Source organism: Botrytis byssoidea (genome assembly GCF_014898295.1).
Source record: "Botrytis byssoidea strain MUCL 94 chromosome Unknown BBYS_006, whole genome shotgun sequence".
NCBI lineage: Eukaryota > Fungi > Ascomycota > Leotiomycetes > Helotiales > Sclerotiniaceae > Botrytis > Botrytis byssoidea.
This window is the reverse complement of record NW_024065847.1, coordinates 260,339-273,824: the sequence shown is the minus strand read 5'-3', so window position 1 is coordinate 273,824 and position 13,486 is coordinate 260,339. Positions and strand designations below refer to the sequence as shown.

Genomic DNA, 13,486 nt, shown 5'->3' with positions numbered 1-13,486 from the left:
TTCAATTTTGAGTTTACTTTTGAAATTATGATTATTTACTCTCGTTCCTGGGCTGCATTCGAAAGATAGCGGGATGTATCTCTCAATTCTCCCTTCTGATGAAAGCCTAAAAGAAACCTCTAGGTTCTTCTTGCCTCTGTTCATTCGACCGCTCCCGCCCAAGTCCAGAACCTTGTTCTTCCTCTCGCGATAGTAGTCCATACGCTCCACTATTTCCGCTCCCAACTGGACGATATGGCACGGGCATATCTATTTGCAACGGTATTCGTAATGGGTCTCCATTTGTCGCACGACTATAGTGAGATCCCGTAGTTGCTGAAGTGAAGGATCCTCTCGAGGTTCTGTACTCCGAATCTCGAGATTGTGATGGAAGTAATTGCGGTAGTGAAGGTGGCTGAGGAGGTGTCCTGGGATTGATGAAGCTCGGAGGGATGGATGGGGGGATATTTGGGTTCGTACTCATATCCCTCATATTCGCATATTCACTATCAGCAGAACTCCTTCCCAAGTCTCCACGCGGTCGTCCTCTTCCCATCGTACCACCTTCTAGGTACATTCCGCCTCCAAGCGCTCCATCAAATTCCCTCGAGACTCTGTCATCTTCTTTCAGATGCGCAGTATGTGTTTTCTCCTTGAACCCTTTAAACTTTTCAGACACTGTTACAAATACCCCTATACTTGTATCTCCATTTCCATCTTCGTCTCTTTTCCCCATTTTCTCGCTAGCACCCCTCTCAGATGCGGATCCTCGTCTTTTCCCATCTTGCAACTGAATACCTGACTTCTTACCCCGTCTTCGTTTTCTGAAACAAATTATCACTATTCCCAACATCACGATGGCAGCCAAGGCACTGGACCCAGCAATAATTGCGGTCATATTACTGGGGGATTTCAGAAAGTTTGACACGGTGGTTTGAATATCCTGGTTATCTGTTTGATTTTGGGTTTGGGTCTTATTTGAGGCTTGAGAATTCGCACTTGAAGTTGAACTTGTTCCTCCATTCTGAACTTGGTCTGCATTGGAGCTTGAAGAAGGAGAAGTTCGAGTATTGGCATTCCAGATGGTAGAGGATGATAAAGGTTGACTATTTTGATTTTGATACACACTTCCGCTTCGCGATGCTTGGAGAGAATTAGACGGTTGGTTTTGTGGTGTTGTTTGTGTAACAAGAACGATTGACGTCTGGGATGTTTCTGAAGCTGCTGATGAAAATGAAATCGCGGAAGTGGGAGGGAGATTGGATGTGACAACTTGTACAGAAACGGAAACGGAAACGGAGGTCCTGACGACTGTCTGAGTTGCGGAGGATATCTGAGTCTGAATTTGGGTCGCAGTCTCAGTCTCAGTGCGTGTATTTGTGGACTGAGATGATCTTTGTGGCTGGAAGTCTGTATTTGCGCTGGCGGTGGCGGCTGAATTGGAAGAGTCCTCCGTAAAAGTTGTTCCTCTGCCCAGTGTGAAGACTTTCCTTGATGCCGAACAACATTCAAAACCTCGGCCTTCGTCGCAACAAAATTGTCTCAGTGACGGATCACCACATGGTAATACTGCCCCAGTATCACCGACTACATCACATGTTAGCAATCAGATCTCTTTTACTGTAGTCATATGCTACGTTTTGGAAACCTACTACTCTGACAAATATTCGGGCAAGAAGCTGCTCTGAAATTGGAATCTGTACAAGATCCACGGGACAATTTATTTGGATCGTTCTTTGAAACGCACAATTTATTAGTAGAGCAAAACTCGTCAGATCCACAACATTGGCTTGTACTATCATTACTAAAGCAAGGTATTCCGTTTGGGTCACGAGATCCATTTGATGAAAAGCATTGTCCAGACCCTCCCGTATTAGTTGACTGAGGCTGGAGTCTTTGATTTTGCGAAGCTTGAGATTGTTGAGCTTGAGGCTGCAGTCCTCTTCGTCCTTGACCCCCAGTTGGTTGACTTTGGTAATTCTGAGCTGAGGATTGGCACTGCGATTGCTGGCCTTGCATTTGTTGATTCTGGTTCTGACATTGCTGACCCTGTGCTTGTTGCGCTTGTCCTTGCGATTTCTGTACCTGGTCTTGGTTCATGACCTGAATTCCATCTTGCATGAGATGATATCCAACACCATCGTCTGATAAAGCTACCGGTGCCTGTACCAGCAAGGCTGTAACTAATGCTATAATCTGTCGTATTAACATTGAGAGTTTGAACTCATATGCGTATGGATTCACAAATGATAGCAATATAAATTACGAAGAGAACCAGCCCTTGAGAGTGTTGAGCCTCGGGTCCCTGTGTCTAATATCAATGTGTTCATTCCCTAGATTTTAAGTTCGACCAGTAAAAGCCACAAAAACATACCCGCCCCCTGGTTTCCATTTTCTGAGATGTTAATCTAAATGAGGAGCAGCTTGCGGGAGTCTTTGTCAAGGAGGGAAGATTACCAAGGATTTGGTTGTAATGTGAATAGCATTAGCCTTTCCATTGGCGTTACCGCCAAAAATAGTATCCTTCCATTCGATGATTTAGGTCTTGCATATGAAAAAAGGGTTACAAAATTGTAAAACAATCTATAGAAGAGATAAATTGAAACAGGCCAGCTCGACAATTTAAAATGCTTGGTGAATGAAACAAATGTCACAAATTTCCAGAAGACGAAACAGTTGCACGGTCTTTTTACCATGCTGCGAATCTGGGACTCAATAATATCAGAGACGATAGCAGAGAGATTAGATTTAATATTTTCTTGGGTTATGCTTAGCCTTGAGAAATTTTTCCACCAGAGGTAATTGAATCAGATGAATATAATGAGACCACAAACTGTACAAGATACGTGGTTGTTGTCCTGTCCGCCAGAAGATGTGCCGTCGGTACTATACTACAGTCTTAACACAAAGCACAGGGACTTTTCGTATATCGAGATGTGTCAACAGTTTAGCTGATTGGATAACCACATGGACCCGATTTCAGATAAATCATTCAAGCGTTCTCTGACTTCCAGATAGATATTTCCAGCCCTGCCAAGACTTCTTCAAACCCAAGTTGTCCATATTCTTTTATGCTCGGACTATTCAGGTTCTAGCGGACCCTCTAAAATATTGTTTTAGAACAGTACCCCATTGATGACTAGGTAGAAAGATTCTCCAGTTACTAGTACATACTGTATGGGATATCGCCGAGAGCCATCTACTTCTAGCTGAATTTGGCATTCTCATCTTCAAGTCATTAGACAAAAACCGGCATCTGTTTTAATATGCAGCAAGCCAATCAATGATCCAGCCTTTGATTCTGAAGCTGTGGATATTCACCAAGTGACTTCTAAATAACTGATGTTACCTGGTTAAGCTATGAGTACCCAAAACTGCGGCTGCCAAATATCCGACCAAATTTGGCCAGAAACTGCTTCATCACCCCATTGGGAGAAAATTACTGATTATTATTGAATTTGAAGCAGATGTGACATGAAAGACGTGCAAGACAGTAGATGTTCTACTACCAAGTAGATACATGGTTGAGTAAGCAAATTCAGATTCAAATTTTCTCAATCACGGGCCTCAAGCACAAACGCAGTCATGTCCCAGCGGTATCAAGTCTCTCAGTACTTCCAATTGAAAGGAACATGTATCGTGGCTCCAAATCTCGAGCTTATTCCCTGTTCTCCCCTGGCATAAATGGGCAACCTGTGGAGAGCACCGCAGCCTCTGACTGTTCGGCCGCATATCCTTCCCCATGTAACAATGTTGTTAGATCGTCCTTGCTCCCTTTGGGCAACTCGGATTTCTTGACATCACTTTTGTTCGCTATCTGTCGGAACATCTCGAGGGGATCGTAGAATATCTCTACAGCTTGGAGACGTACTGCTGAGTCGACCTTCGCTATTGCGACACCTTGAATGTCAATTGTTCCACCATGCGAGGGAATGGTTACCTTTTCGCTTTTGCTAATTGAGGTCAACGCAGGGCAAGGGGAAGAAGATGTGAAGGTGGAAGGAGATATGAACGTACTCATTAATCCCAACATAATCATTCTTCATGATACCCCAATGTCTCCATTTGAAACTAACGGTTGGTGGCCCACTGTACACCTCTAATACCTCCCACGCGAAGGTTGGTATCATCCTTTTAAACGTCTTGTGACTGCTCGAAAAGTCTGATTTTTCCGGAGAATAGTATTCGTTCGATGTAAGGATAGCATTATAAGTGCCCACTTTCAACATATATTCACCTGTAACGGGCGCAGAGCCATTGATAGAGAATGAGAAATTGGGATGATCGATGGTGCGCCAGTCAGAAATCTCAGTTTTGAAAGAGGCTTCTACTTCCCAGTTCTTGACGAGGTTTTCGACAAGAGAGGGTAGGGACGCAGCTGTGTGACTTTGTGTTTTGGCTGCGAGAAGTTAATGAATGCTCCTCTTTGTAGATGATGATCTGCTACAGAATTTACATACTCTGTGCCCAGACTCTTCTTGTATTCGTATAGTCCGGTGGCTGATTGTATCGCCATTTGGCATCAACATCCTTCATTACTGCATTAGGGTCCAGAAGGTAATCTGGTAGACCAGTTGTGTCTGCGGGCGGTGTTTCTACGTGTGCCGAAGCCATCTTCTCTGCTGGAGTCAGATGTTAGCAAGGAAAAAAGAGAGTCAGTCGACAAACTTAAATTGTAGATCAAAACCACTCTTTAGATTTCAATTGCAGATAGTGGAATATATACACTTGAATAGTCTTACAGCTACAAACACACTGAAGAATAGCCCGCGAATGAACGGGCAGCATATCCAAAACTTTTCAAACGGCATGCAACGTCTCAACCGATAGGCTCATCGTCAATTCTTGCTCCTTGCATGCCGCTGGCATACTACTTCGTGTATCAGTAGGTTCAATAATTCGTTGATCCGTCAAACTGGTCGCTGCAGTGGCTGCACTACCAAATCCAGCTTACCTTTGCGAAAGTATTTACAATATCATTGGCCTGGATAAACGCCTTACTTATATGCTGACTTCGTGTGGGCTTGGCCCGAGAATCGACGAGATCCTTGTTGCTTGGAGACAAAGGTCCTCTCACCCTAAATATAGGATGTTCGATAATGGCTGGTACAAAAATTATTCACCGATAATCAGAAGAAAAGGTTCATGCTGCGACGCGTACACCTGTAAGATCTAGGTGATCGCTTCCAGCCGTGGGCCAAACATACTAGGTCAACCTAGTTACAGAATGCTTGCCAATGGTAACGTAGCACAGCATTGAAGCACGAATAACTATATTCATCGAGCACACCGATTTTCAGGTCATTGGTAGGACTGATTGTCCAAGAGCAGAAATAGTAAACGAACACACAGCTTATTCCGACCTTCTTGATTGCATAGATTTTAACTTTAATATGCTTCTGCAGAAGATCTCTAGTCATTGAAATGGGTGTGTCTTTCTGTGAAAAAGTAAATGTGCTGAGCAGTTGAGACTCATTCATGTTCGAGATGACATGGTGACTTTTGGCACGATCTGTGATGAAAGTCCTGAGCTTCATCAATTACATACCTATGTAGTAAGTATATGGATCGTCAAAATGGGACTTCCTATCAGATCATGGCTGAAAGTTTTATGGGGGCGTGGGGAAGTAGTGGCGACACTTTTCACCGCTCGGCAATATATTTACTATTCTTGAAGTGATACCATCCATCCTATGGATTGATCAATTTTTCTAATCGACTGAAATATTCTTTCCACAATGGCTAAATCAAAGGGCAAGAGGAAGCAGCAAAGTCTGCCTATTGAGCAAAATATCAAGAAAGTCAAGACTACAAGTATTATCACTCCACCTCCGGAGCTTTCGACTGAACCTAAGACTCTTCACGACCTTCTAATCGCCGAGGAAGATATCGAAATATCCGTTGACACCCTTAAAATATTAGCGCAGAATCCTGCTCTGATAAAATCGAAGGCATGCAAGGAATTGCGGACTGCGGTTTTCGACTTCCGAAATGCTTGCACAACAGGCTTCAATGCGTCTAGTATGCTATCTATCCATCCGCATCACTAATTGCGAGCACTAATTTTGGTGTAGTCGACACAAACCCCACGGCTCGCATTAGCGGCGCTCTCGCAGATGAAGGCTATACAGAAGCTAGAATTCTACTTGCGGAGATGCGAATTCGAGGGCAAAAGCCCAAGCTAGGTGCGCTCTGCCGATGGGTTCGGGATTTAGACGTTGTGAGTGGTTTAGCAGAGCAACTTGACGAGACCGCAGCCAAGCGAACGGCGAGAGAGGAGCAATTATTGGTTGTGCTAGATGCGATACTTCGAGTCACAGGCCCAGTGGACTATTCGATTGAGGATGGTGTAGACACAAATGGTCCCATTGTACCAAGAAAAGCATGGAACTTAAGGGATGAGTCAATACCGCGCAAGCAGACCTACAATTCGGTTCTCGACGGTAGCATATTCAATCACTTGCCAAAAGATATCAAGTCTCGATTCCGAGTCATAGAAACAACACCAGGATTGGAGCGCAAGCCAGCAAACCTCCATCCGGCGATCCTCTGGACATCACAGGACAATGCCATTGCCTTTTCTGATACTCCTCCAAAGACAACTCACCATACACATCCAATTGTGCCAAATCTACATCTACTTAAGGATATTTTGAGCCCAGAAGAATGCATTCGAATCATTGCTGCTGGCGAGACAGTGGGATTTACACCAGATGCCCCAATACGCGAGGAAGGTGAGGAGAATAGTATCTTGGCTCACAACTTTTATTGGGTTGTGGATAATGCTTTATGCGATGGATTGTGGAACAGAGTTAAAGAGTTTGTTCCAACGCAAGTCAATGGAAAACAGGTAAGAGGTCTGAACAGAAGATTTCGTGTATACCGCTACGTTCCTGGTGCGGAATATCGTGCCCATATTGGTAAGCAGCCCCCTTTCTCATCAGTTCCATCTTGCTAATGATACAGATGGTGCTTGGCCCCCTTCCGGAATTGACCCCACGAATGATAAATACATCTATGACTCCTCTCCACCTGAAGCAAAGCAGTCTTCATTATTCACATTCTTGATATATCTGAACGATGAGTTTGACGCTGGAGAGACAACTTATTTCCTTCCAAGCGCCAAAGAAGGTAGCATGAATGCGTATTCAATAAAGCCGATTCAAGGTAGTGTGGCAATGTTTCCGCATGGTGAAACTGAGGGTAGTCTACTTCACGAAGGCACCGGTGTTAAACGAAGCTCGAGTGCTTCAGCAAAGTACGTCATCCGAACTGACGTTTTATACGATGTCGATAGCAGATGAAAAGATCTATTTGCAGATCAACAAGTATGATACCAAAAAGCTCGGAATATATTAATTCCAAAGAAAACCTAGTCCACGTGCCAAGACCATCCCTCCCAATAAGCTCAGTGTAATACAAGAGAACCAAGAGTGCTAAATAAACCCAGACGCTTTATTGCGTCAAAATTTGGTTGTTGTGTTTCTGTTAGTAAGTACCGAACGGGGATTCGGACCGGGAGTAAAGTGGTGGTTTGTGGGGAATTTATGCTAAAGTCAAATTCTGCACCCCATGGGGCTTACCAGCCAATACAAACCAATTACATACATTTAACTTCTGTATTTAAAGTGCTTGATTTTTCGGAGTGCGTTGATGAATGCTTGGTGAAAGGCACATCGGATTTTACATCCACTATCATGTCCACTGTTAGAAGTACAGTGGGCTCTTGGTGTTGTCAGTTCGTCATCGCCATGGATGACTCAAGTCATCTGGTACACGGTGAGACTCGGACGTTCTCGCCGTATCTCAGGATGTTTACCAAGGGTTCATTGCCGATTCAAATTACTTTTCCAAATTGCATGACCAGCCGTTATTCCGCAGTGACTTCATTACCCTGATCTCACACGTCAAAGCTTGAGTGCAAACGTGAGTATATAGTAGTGGCCTACCATTTCTCATTTCTACCTTCTCTGTGCCTCCAATTCTGTTCTCTCATGTATGCTGTCTTTTCATACAGTTAAAATGCATTTTTACTCTTTTATCCTTCTAGCATTATCTACCCCCATCCATGCCGCAGCAGGTGATGGGAATTGGAATGCGGCATATACCAAAGCTAAAACAGCTTTGGCCAAACTTACAAATGCGAACAAGGTTACGCTAGTTACAGGCGTTGGATGGGAGAAGGGGCCTTGCGTTGGCAATACTGCTGCTATTCCTTCGATTGGATGGCCGGCTTTTTGTTTACAAGATGGTCCTTTGGGGTATGTAATTTTCTGTGGATTTATGAAAGAACGACATGACCACTGAAAAGGGGTAATATTTAGTGTTGTTGATATTGACGTGAGATAGAGTTCGATATGCTCAAAAAGCAACCGCGTTTCCTGCTGGAATTACGACAGGTAGCACGTGGGATACAGAGTTGATGTATGCGAGGGGTAATGCTCTAGGTATGGTGGTACCCATTCTATGACTATCGTGATTGAGCCGAAAATGCAGATGGATGAAAGCTCATTCTACATTATAGGGGCCGAAGCCAAAGCACTCGGTGTTCATAATCAGCTAGGTCCTGTGGCTGGACCTTTGGGGAAGATTCCAGTGGTTCGTAGCTCACTATCTCCTATTTCTTAGTGGATTATCTGAGAAAATACTGATATTGAACAGGGGGGGAGGAATTGGGAAGGGTTTAGTAATGATCCTTATCTTTCCGGTGTTGCCATGGCGAATGTGAGACTTCATTCCATCGTCTTTCCCAGCTTGTCGAGAGACTAGAATGGCATGTATTGACGTTGAACCCATAGACGGTAGAGGGCATGCAAGCAGCAGGTGTCCAAGCATGTGCAAAACATTACCGTAAGTTGTTGCATATTCATGGCATTTGCTATCTAACCATGTGCGCTAGTTGGGAATGAACAGGAATTGAATCGAGGAACAATGAGTTCGAACATTATCGATAGAGTTAACCACGAAGTGCGTTTCCACCTATCATCTCGGATTAAGCGTGGTACTTACAATGATGTAGTTGTATCTTTGGCCCTTCGCGGAAGCAGTGAATGCAAACGTTGCATCGGTGATGTGTTCATACAACAGGTTTAACAGCTCGTACGCTTGTGAAAACCAAGCTTTACTTACGGGATTGTTGAAAAACGAGTTGGACTTTCAAGGTTATGTTGTTAGTGGTATGTATCGCATCAGAACGAATTGTGTCTGAGATACAATCTTGTTGAGAAGTTCTGACGAGTGTACAGATTGGGCAGCGCAGAAAACTACTACGGGTAGCGCAAATGCAGGAATGGATATGGCGATGCCAGGAGACAATTTTGGCGACAATAATTTCATATGGGGAACTAATCTTCTCAATGCCGTTAACGCGTAAGTTTACCGAATGATACCTTCATCATAATGTATATCCACGTATTCCATCTAACAACTCCACAGCGGCACAGTCCCCCAAACCCGTCTTGACGACATGGCCACTCGTATTCTAGCCTCCTGGTATTATCTCGGTCAAGATACAAACTATCCCGTTGTAAGCGGCTGGAGTTCCTGGAATGGTGGAGTTGGCGGTCCCAATGTTTCTTCAACCCATAATACTGTTGCTCGAGCTGTTGCTCGTGATGGCATTGTTCTTTTGAAGAATACCAATAATGCATTGCCGCTGAAGAAACCGGCCAGTCTAGCATTGATTGGTCAGGATGCGATTGTCAATCCAGCCGGCGCGAATGCATGTACAGATAGGGGCTGTGATACGGGAACTTTAGCTATGGTGAGTCATGTGGTTTCTCTCTTCTGCACGTTACTGCTCTTGATTCGAAGGAAATGGATCTAATTGCGATATATAGGGTTGGGGTTCAGGAACAGCCAACTTCCCATATTTAGTGGCACCATATGATGCACTCAAAGTCAAGGCCGCTGCAGATGGCACGACCTTGACTCTTTCAAATACAGATTCAACATCAACAGGAGCTTCGGTGGCAAGCGCTGCCGCTACAGCCATTGTGTTTATCAATTCCGACGCAGGCGAAGAATATATAACTGTAAGTTTCCAAATTGTATTCAAAGCCTCTCTTACTTACCCTCAAAACAGGTTGAGGGAGCCAAAGGCGACCGCATAAATCTCGATCCCTGGCACTCAGGCAACGCACTCGTCGCGGCCGTTGCGGCCGTAAACAAAAACACAATCGTAGTAATCCACAGCGTCGGGCCCCTCATACTCGAAAGCATCCTCGCGCTCCCTAACGTCATCGCAATCGTCTGGGCCGGTCTCCCTGGTCAAGAATCCGGAAACGCGCTCGTGGATATCCTATACGGCTCCGTGTCTCCCTCCGGAAAACTCCCGTACACAATCGCCAAGACGCAAGCGGATTATGGCACTGCCATTGCGAGTGGCGATGATAGTTATGCCGAGGGATTGTTTATCGATTACAGACATTTCGATCAGAGTTCCATCGTGCCGCGATATGAATTTGGGTTTGGACTGAGCTATACTTCATTTTCATATGCGAATCTCGTTCTCTCGTCGATTTCTACGACGCCTGGAAGTAGCGCTCTTCTGCCGGGAGGAAAAGCCAATCTCTACGATGCCATCGCTACAGTCTCGGTATCGGTCACCAATAACGGCACGGTTTCCGGCGCCGAAGTAGCACAGCTCTACATTGGATTCCCGAGCTCGGTTGCAAACACTCCCCCGAAACAACTCCGCGGGTTCAAGAAAACCAATCTCGCAGCGGGTGTCACGAACAGTATCACATTCTCGCTCCGCAGAAAAGATTTGAGTTACTGGGATACGACGACGCAGTCGTGGATCCTCCCCGCCGGAACATTCAACGTGTATGTGGGAAGTAGTAGTCGGGATATCCGGTTGAGCGGGACCCTTTCGAGTTCTGGCGCTGGGACCAGTACCGGTGCGGGTTCAACTTCTACTTCCAGTGCAGGTGCGTCGACTTCTTTATCGACTACTTCTCTGACCTCGACGACCACACCGACTCTCACGACGAAAACTAGCTCGAGTAGTATCGCGAGCACGACGACGTCTTCTGCGGCTGGGCCTCAGCAAACGCTCTATGGACAGTGTGGAGGAACGGGGTATACAGGACCGACCGCTTGCGCGAGTGGGAGTTGTAAAGTTAGTAATGCTTATTACAGTGAGTGAATTTCATATTTCGTATCTTGGGTCTGAGGGATTGAGAGAGATGGTCGTGGAGTTAGGGACTGATGAGAGATAGGTCAATGTTTACCTTGATGATGTTTGCAACTTTGAGATGAAGGAGAGAGAGAGAAGAGGAAAAGGAGGAGGTATGGGATTGGATGAGGGAATTCTTGTGTTGGGGAGATGGAGTGGCTAGTTTGAAATATACAAAGGGGGGCTAAGATTAAGATTAAGATGTATATACGTATGTATTTACACATTTACACACTTATACACCTGTATATTCGAAGCGATTTCACTAACGAGAATCTTGACGCGAGTTGGTTTTCTAAATGCTATCTCATCGTCTCATTATATCTTTTGTATCTAAGATTAATATAATCATTGTTGTTATTGTTATTCGCTTACTAGGTAGTATAATCACTTCTACTGGCTGGAAAACCTCTCAAAAAAGTGAAAACCATGAAACACTGATTTCGGGGTATCCTTAAAAAAAAATATATATACTCCATGACGCCGTACTTATTCACTAACCTTCGTCTCTTCCAATGAAGTAGCGTTGTTTTGGGTGTTGTCCTACACGCCTATTTTATGCTTTGGGGTTGATATGGTGTATGATGAACTCCTTTAATGAACATGGCGTTGTGTCTACCAGTGGTGGTAGTAGATTGTCGGATGAGACGCTTATGGTAATTGCAATACTCGGATCCTTCGTACTTGACCATCTCCCAAAGTCTACAAAAGATATTGCTTGCCAGCCTTTGACGGTGTCTTTCTTCTCTTCCAAGAATTGTGAATATATTCATGAGTGGATCATGCATCATATCATCTTGCTCCTCGAGGACTACTATATAACACACTGCTATCGTGCGATATAAGATTCGAAAGATCCATCGAGTTTTGAGTACCATCACTCCTAACCATACTCGCACCATGACCTCCATGATTTCCAGCCGGAAGACTTTCAGCTTCACTTTCCTCCTCACTGCTATCAATTTCATCTTCTGTGTCCGTATGTTCATACCCTTCGTCGGCTTCAGGAATATCATCATCAAGATCGACTTCCATATCTTCGTCTTGATTTTCTTCTTCATGCTCATGTACTAGATCTTCCTCTTGTAGCATTTGCGATTGCTCTTCCTCTGCAATGGTCGAAGCGCCATCATCTTCGAGCATTGAACCTCGGGGAGCTCCGAGACGTGTTATCGCATCTCTGTAAGCTTCATCCGTCATGCGAGAAGCTGCGAGTGCTCTGGGAACATCCTCGAGATCGTTTTCTTCATCTTCTTCATCATCTTCGCTAGCATCAGATGAATCACTAGGTCCCATTCCCGTCTCGTCCGCATCAGGAATCTCATCATCAAGATCCACCATACCGTCCATCTCACCCTCAAGATCCTCAGTCGGTATCATTGCCTCCGCCTCCGCCTGTTCCGCTTCGGCAAGTTCTTGTGCCAATTGTTCTCGTCTCATTGCTTCTTGATGTTCTTCCATTTCTCTCTTCTCTTCTCTCAATTGATGTAATGATTTTGCTACTCCAGGAGGCTTAATCCAGGAACTTCCCCAGTTTTGTACATTTTGCTTTCTCCTCTCGATGTATTCTTCATCTAAGCGTAGTCGTGCTAGAGGTGTTCTATTGCTGGCTTGTTGACGACGTGAGCCGTGATTTTGGTTTGATGCAATATGGGGAGCGGTATGATCAAATGCATTGTTTGTGGGTTCTGTGTGCTGGGGAGTGTTGCTATGAGATGATGTGTACCAGAGATTGTAGGACTGATGTATGAGTTAGTTATGACTTTCAGGTAAACAAAGCTTATGGGCTGTGTACGCACGTCTGTCGGGGCAAGGTTTGGAAGGGAAAACATGACTGTAATAGTTTGGTGCTTGGGGAACACAGCAATGATGAAAGGGTTATATATTGTTGGCCAGCTGTACTATGATGCTGGGATGGTGGTGCTCATGGAGGAATTCCAGAATTGTTGTACCAAACTCGATAGCCTGCCTGCCTCTTCTTTCCTTTGAGCCTTGGCCTGATATCAATTAACTCAGCCTTGTGGGATGGTTGCGGGCGACGCAGCCTTGTTTTGGCGGTGAAATGGGTATGGCAGAATTAAATATTTCCCAGCCATGTTCGGTTAAGATTCGTCAAGGTTCTTCACTCATATTCACAGATGTGATGAATGCCTAGAATACTTAGTATTACTTTCATGTGGTCGATACAGCCACAAATCTGATCAAATGTCATATGCCTACCCGTGGACTGCGTAGATACGATACCTCCGTTTTATCTTGGCTCGTTTCCCGTAGTTTCCAAAGTACAAGATATGATTCTGCTTCTGATTCTTACCTGTTGGAACTATC

The 13,486-nt window shown here is 44.7% G+C and overlaps 5 protein-coding genes across 5 annotated transcripts; 2 read left to right on the top strand and 3 right to left on the bottom strand.

The window, feature by feature from the left end:
- Positions 1-106: 106 nt before the first annotated feature.
- On the bottom strand, positions 107-2,190 carry EAE97_003543 (uncharacterized protein; the record flags this gene model as incomplete). The annotated part of the gene is made up of 2 exons (XM_038874055.1): positions 107-1,566; positions 1,632-2,190. 2 exons carry the CDS (start codon positions 2,188-2,190, stop codon positions 107-109), a joined length of 2,019 nt encoding a protein of 672 aa, XP_038734664.1.
- Positions 2,191-3,637: 1,447 nt separating this feature from the next.
- EAE97_003542 (uncharacterized protein) lies at positions 3,638-4,593 on the bottom strand (the record flags this gene model as incomplete). The annotated part of the gene is made up of 3 exons (XM_038874054.1): positions 3,638-3,932; positions 3,997-4,378; positions 4,440-4,593. 3 exons carry the CDS (start codon positions 4,591-4,593, stop codon positions 3,638-3,640), a joined length of 831 nt encoding a protein of 276 aa, XP_038734663.1.
- A 1,124-nt stretch (positions 4,594-5,717) lies between these two features.
- On the top strand, positions 5,718-7,283 carry EAE97_003541 (uncharacterized protein; the record flags this gene model as incomplete). The annotated part of the gene is made up of 3 exons (XM_038874053.1): positions 5,718-6,000; positions 6,054-6,899; positions 6,946-7,283. The coding sequence occupies 3 exons, from the start codon at positions 5,718-5,720 to the stop codon at positions 7,281-7,283; spliced, it is 1,467 nt and encodes a 488-aa protein (XP_038734662.1).
- Positions 7,284-8,001: 718 nt separating this feature from the next.
- On the top strand, positions 8,002-11,218 carry EAE97_003540 (uncharacterized protein; the record flags this gene model as incomplete). The annotated part of the gene is made up of 12 exons (XM_038874052.1): positions 8,002-8,240; positions 8,329-8,426; positions 8,504-8,577; positions 8,641-8,703; positions 8,778-8,829; positions 8,879-8,946; positions 8,999-9,155; positions 9,225-9,348; positions 9,415-9,742; positions 9,819-10,013; positions 10,064-11,120; positions 11,202-11,218. 12 exons carry the CDS (start codon positions 8,002-8,004, stop codon positions 11,216-11,218), a joined length of 2,472 nt encoding a protein of 823 aa, XP_038734661.1.
- Positions 11,219-11,950: 732 nt separating this feature from the next.
- EAE97_003539 (uncharacterized protein) lies at positions 11,951-12,990 on the bottom strand (the record flags this gene model as incomplete). Its single annotated transcript, XM_038874051.1, has 2 exons — positions 11,951-12,898; positions 12,958-12,990. 2 exons carry the CDS (start codon positions 12,988-12,990, stop codon positions 11,951-11,953), a joined length of 981 nt encoding a protein of 326 aa, XP_038734660.1.
- Between the last annotated feature and the right edge of the window lie 496 nt (positions 12,991-13,486).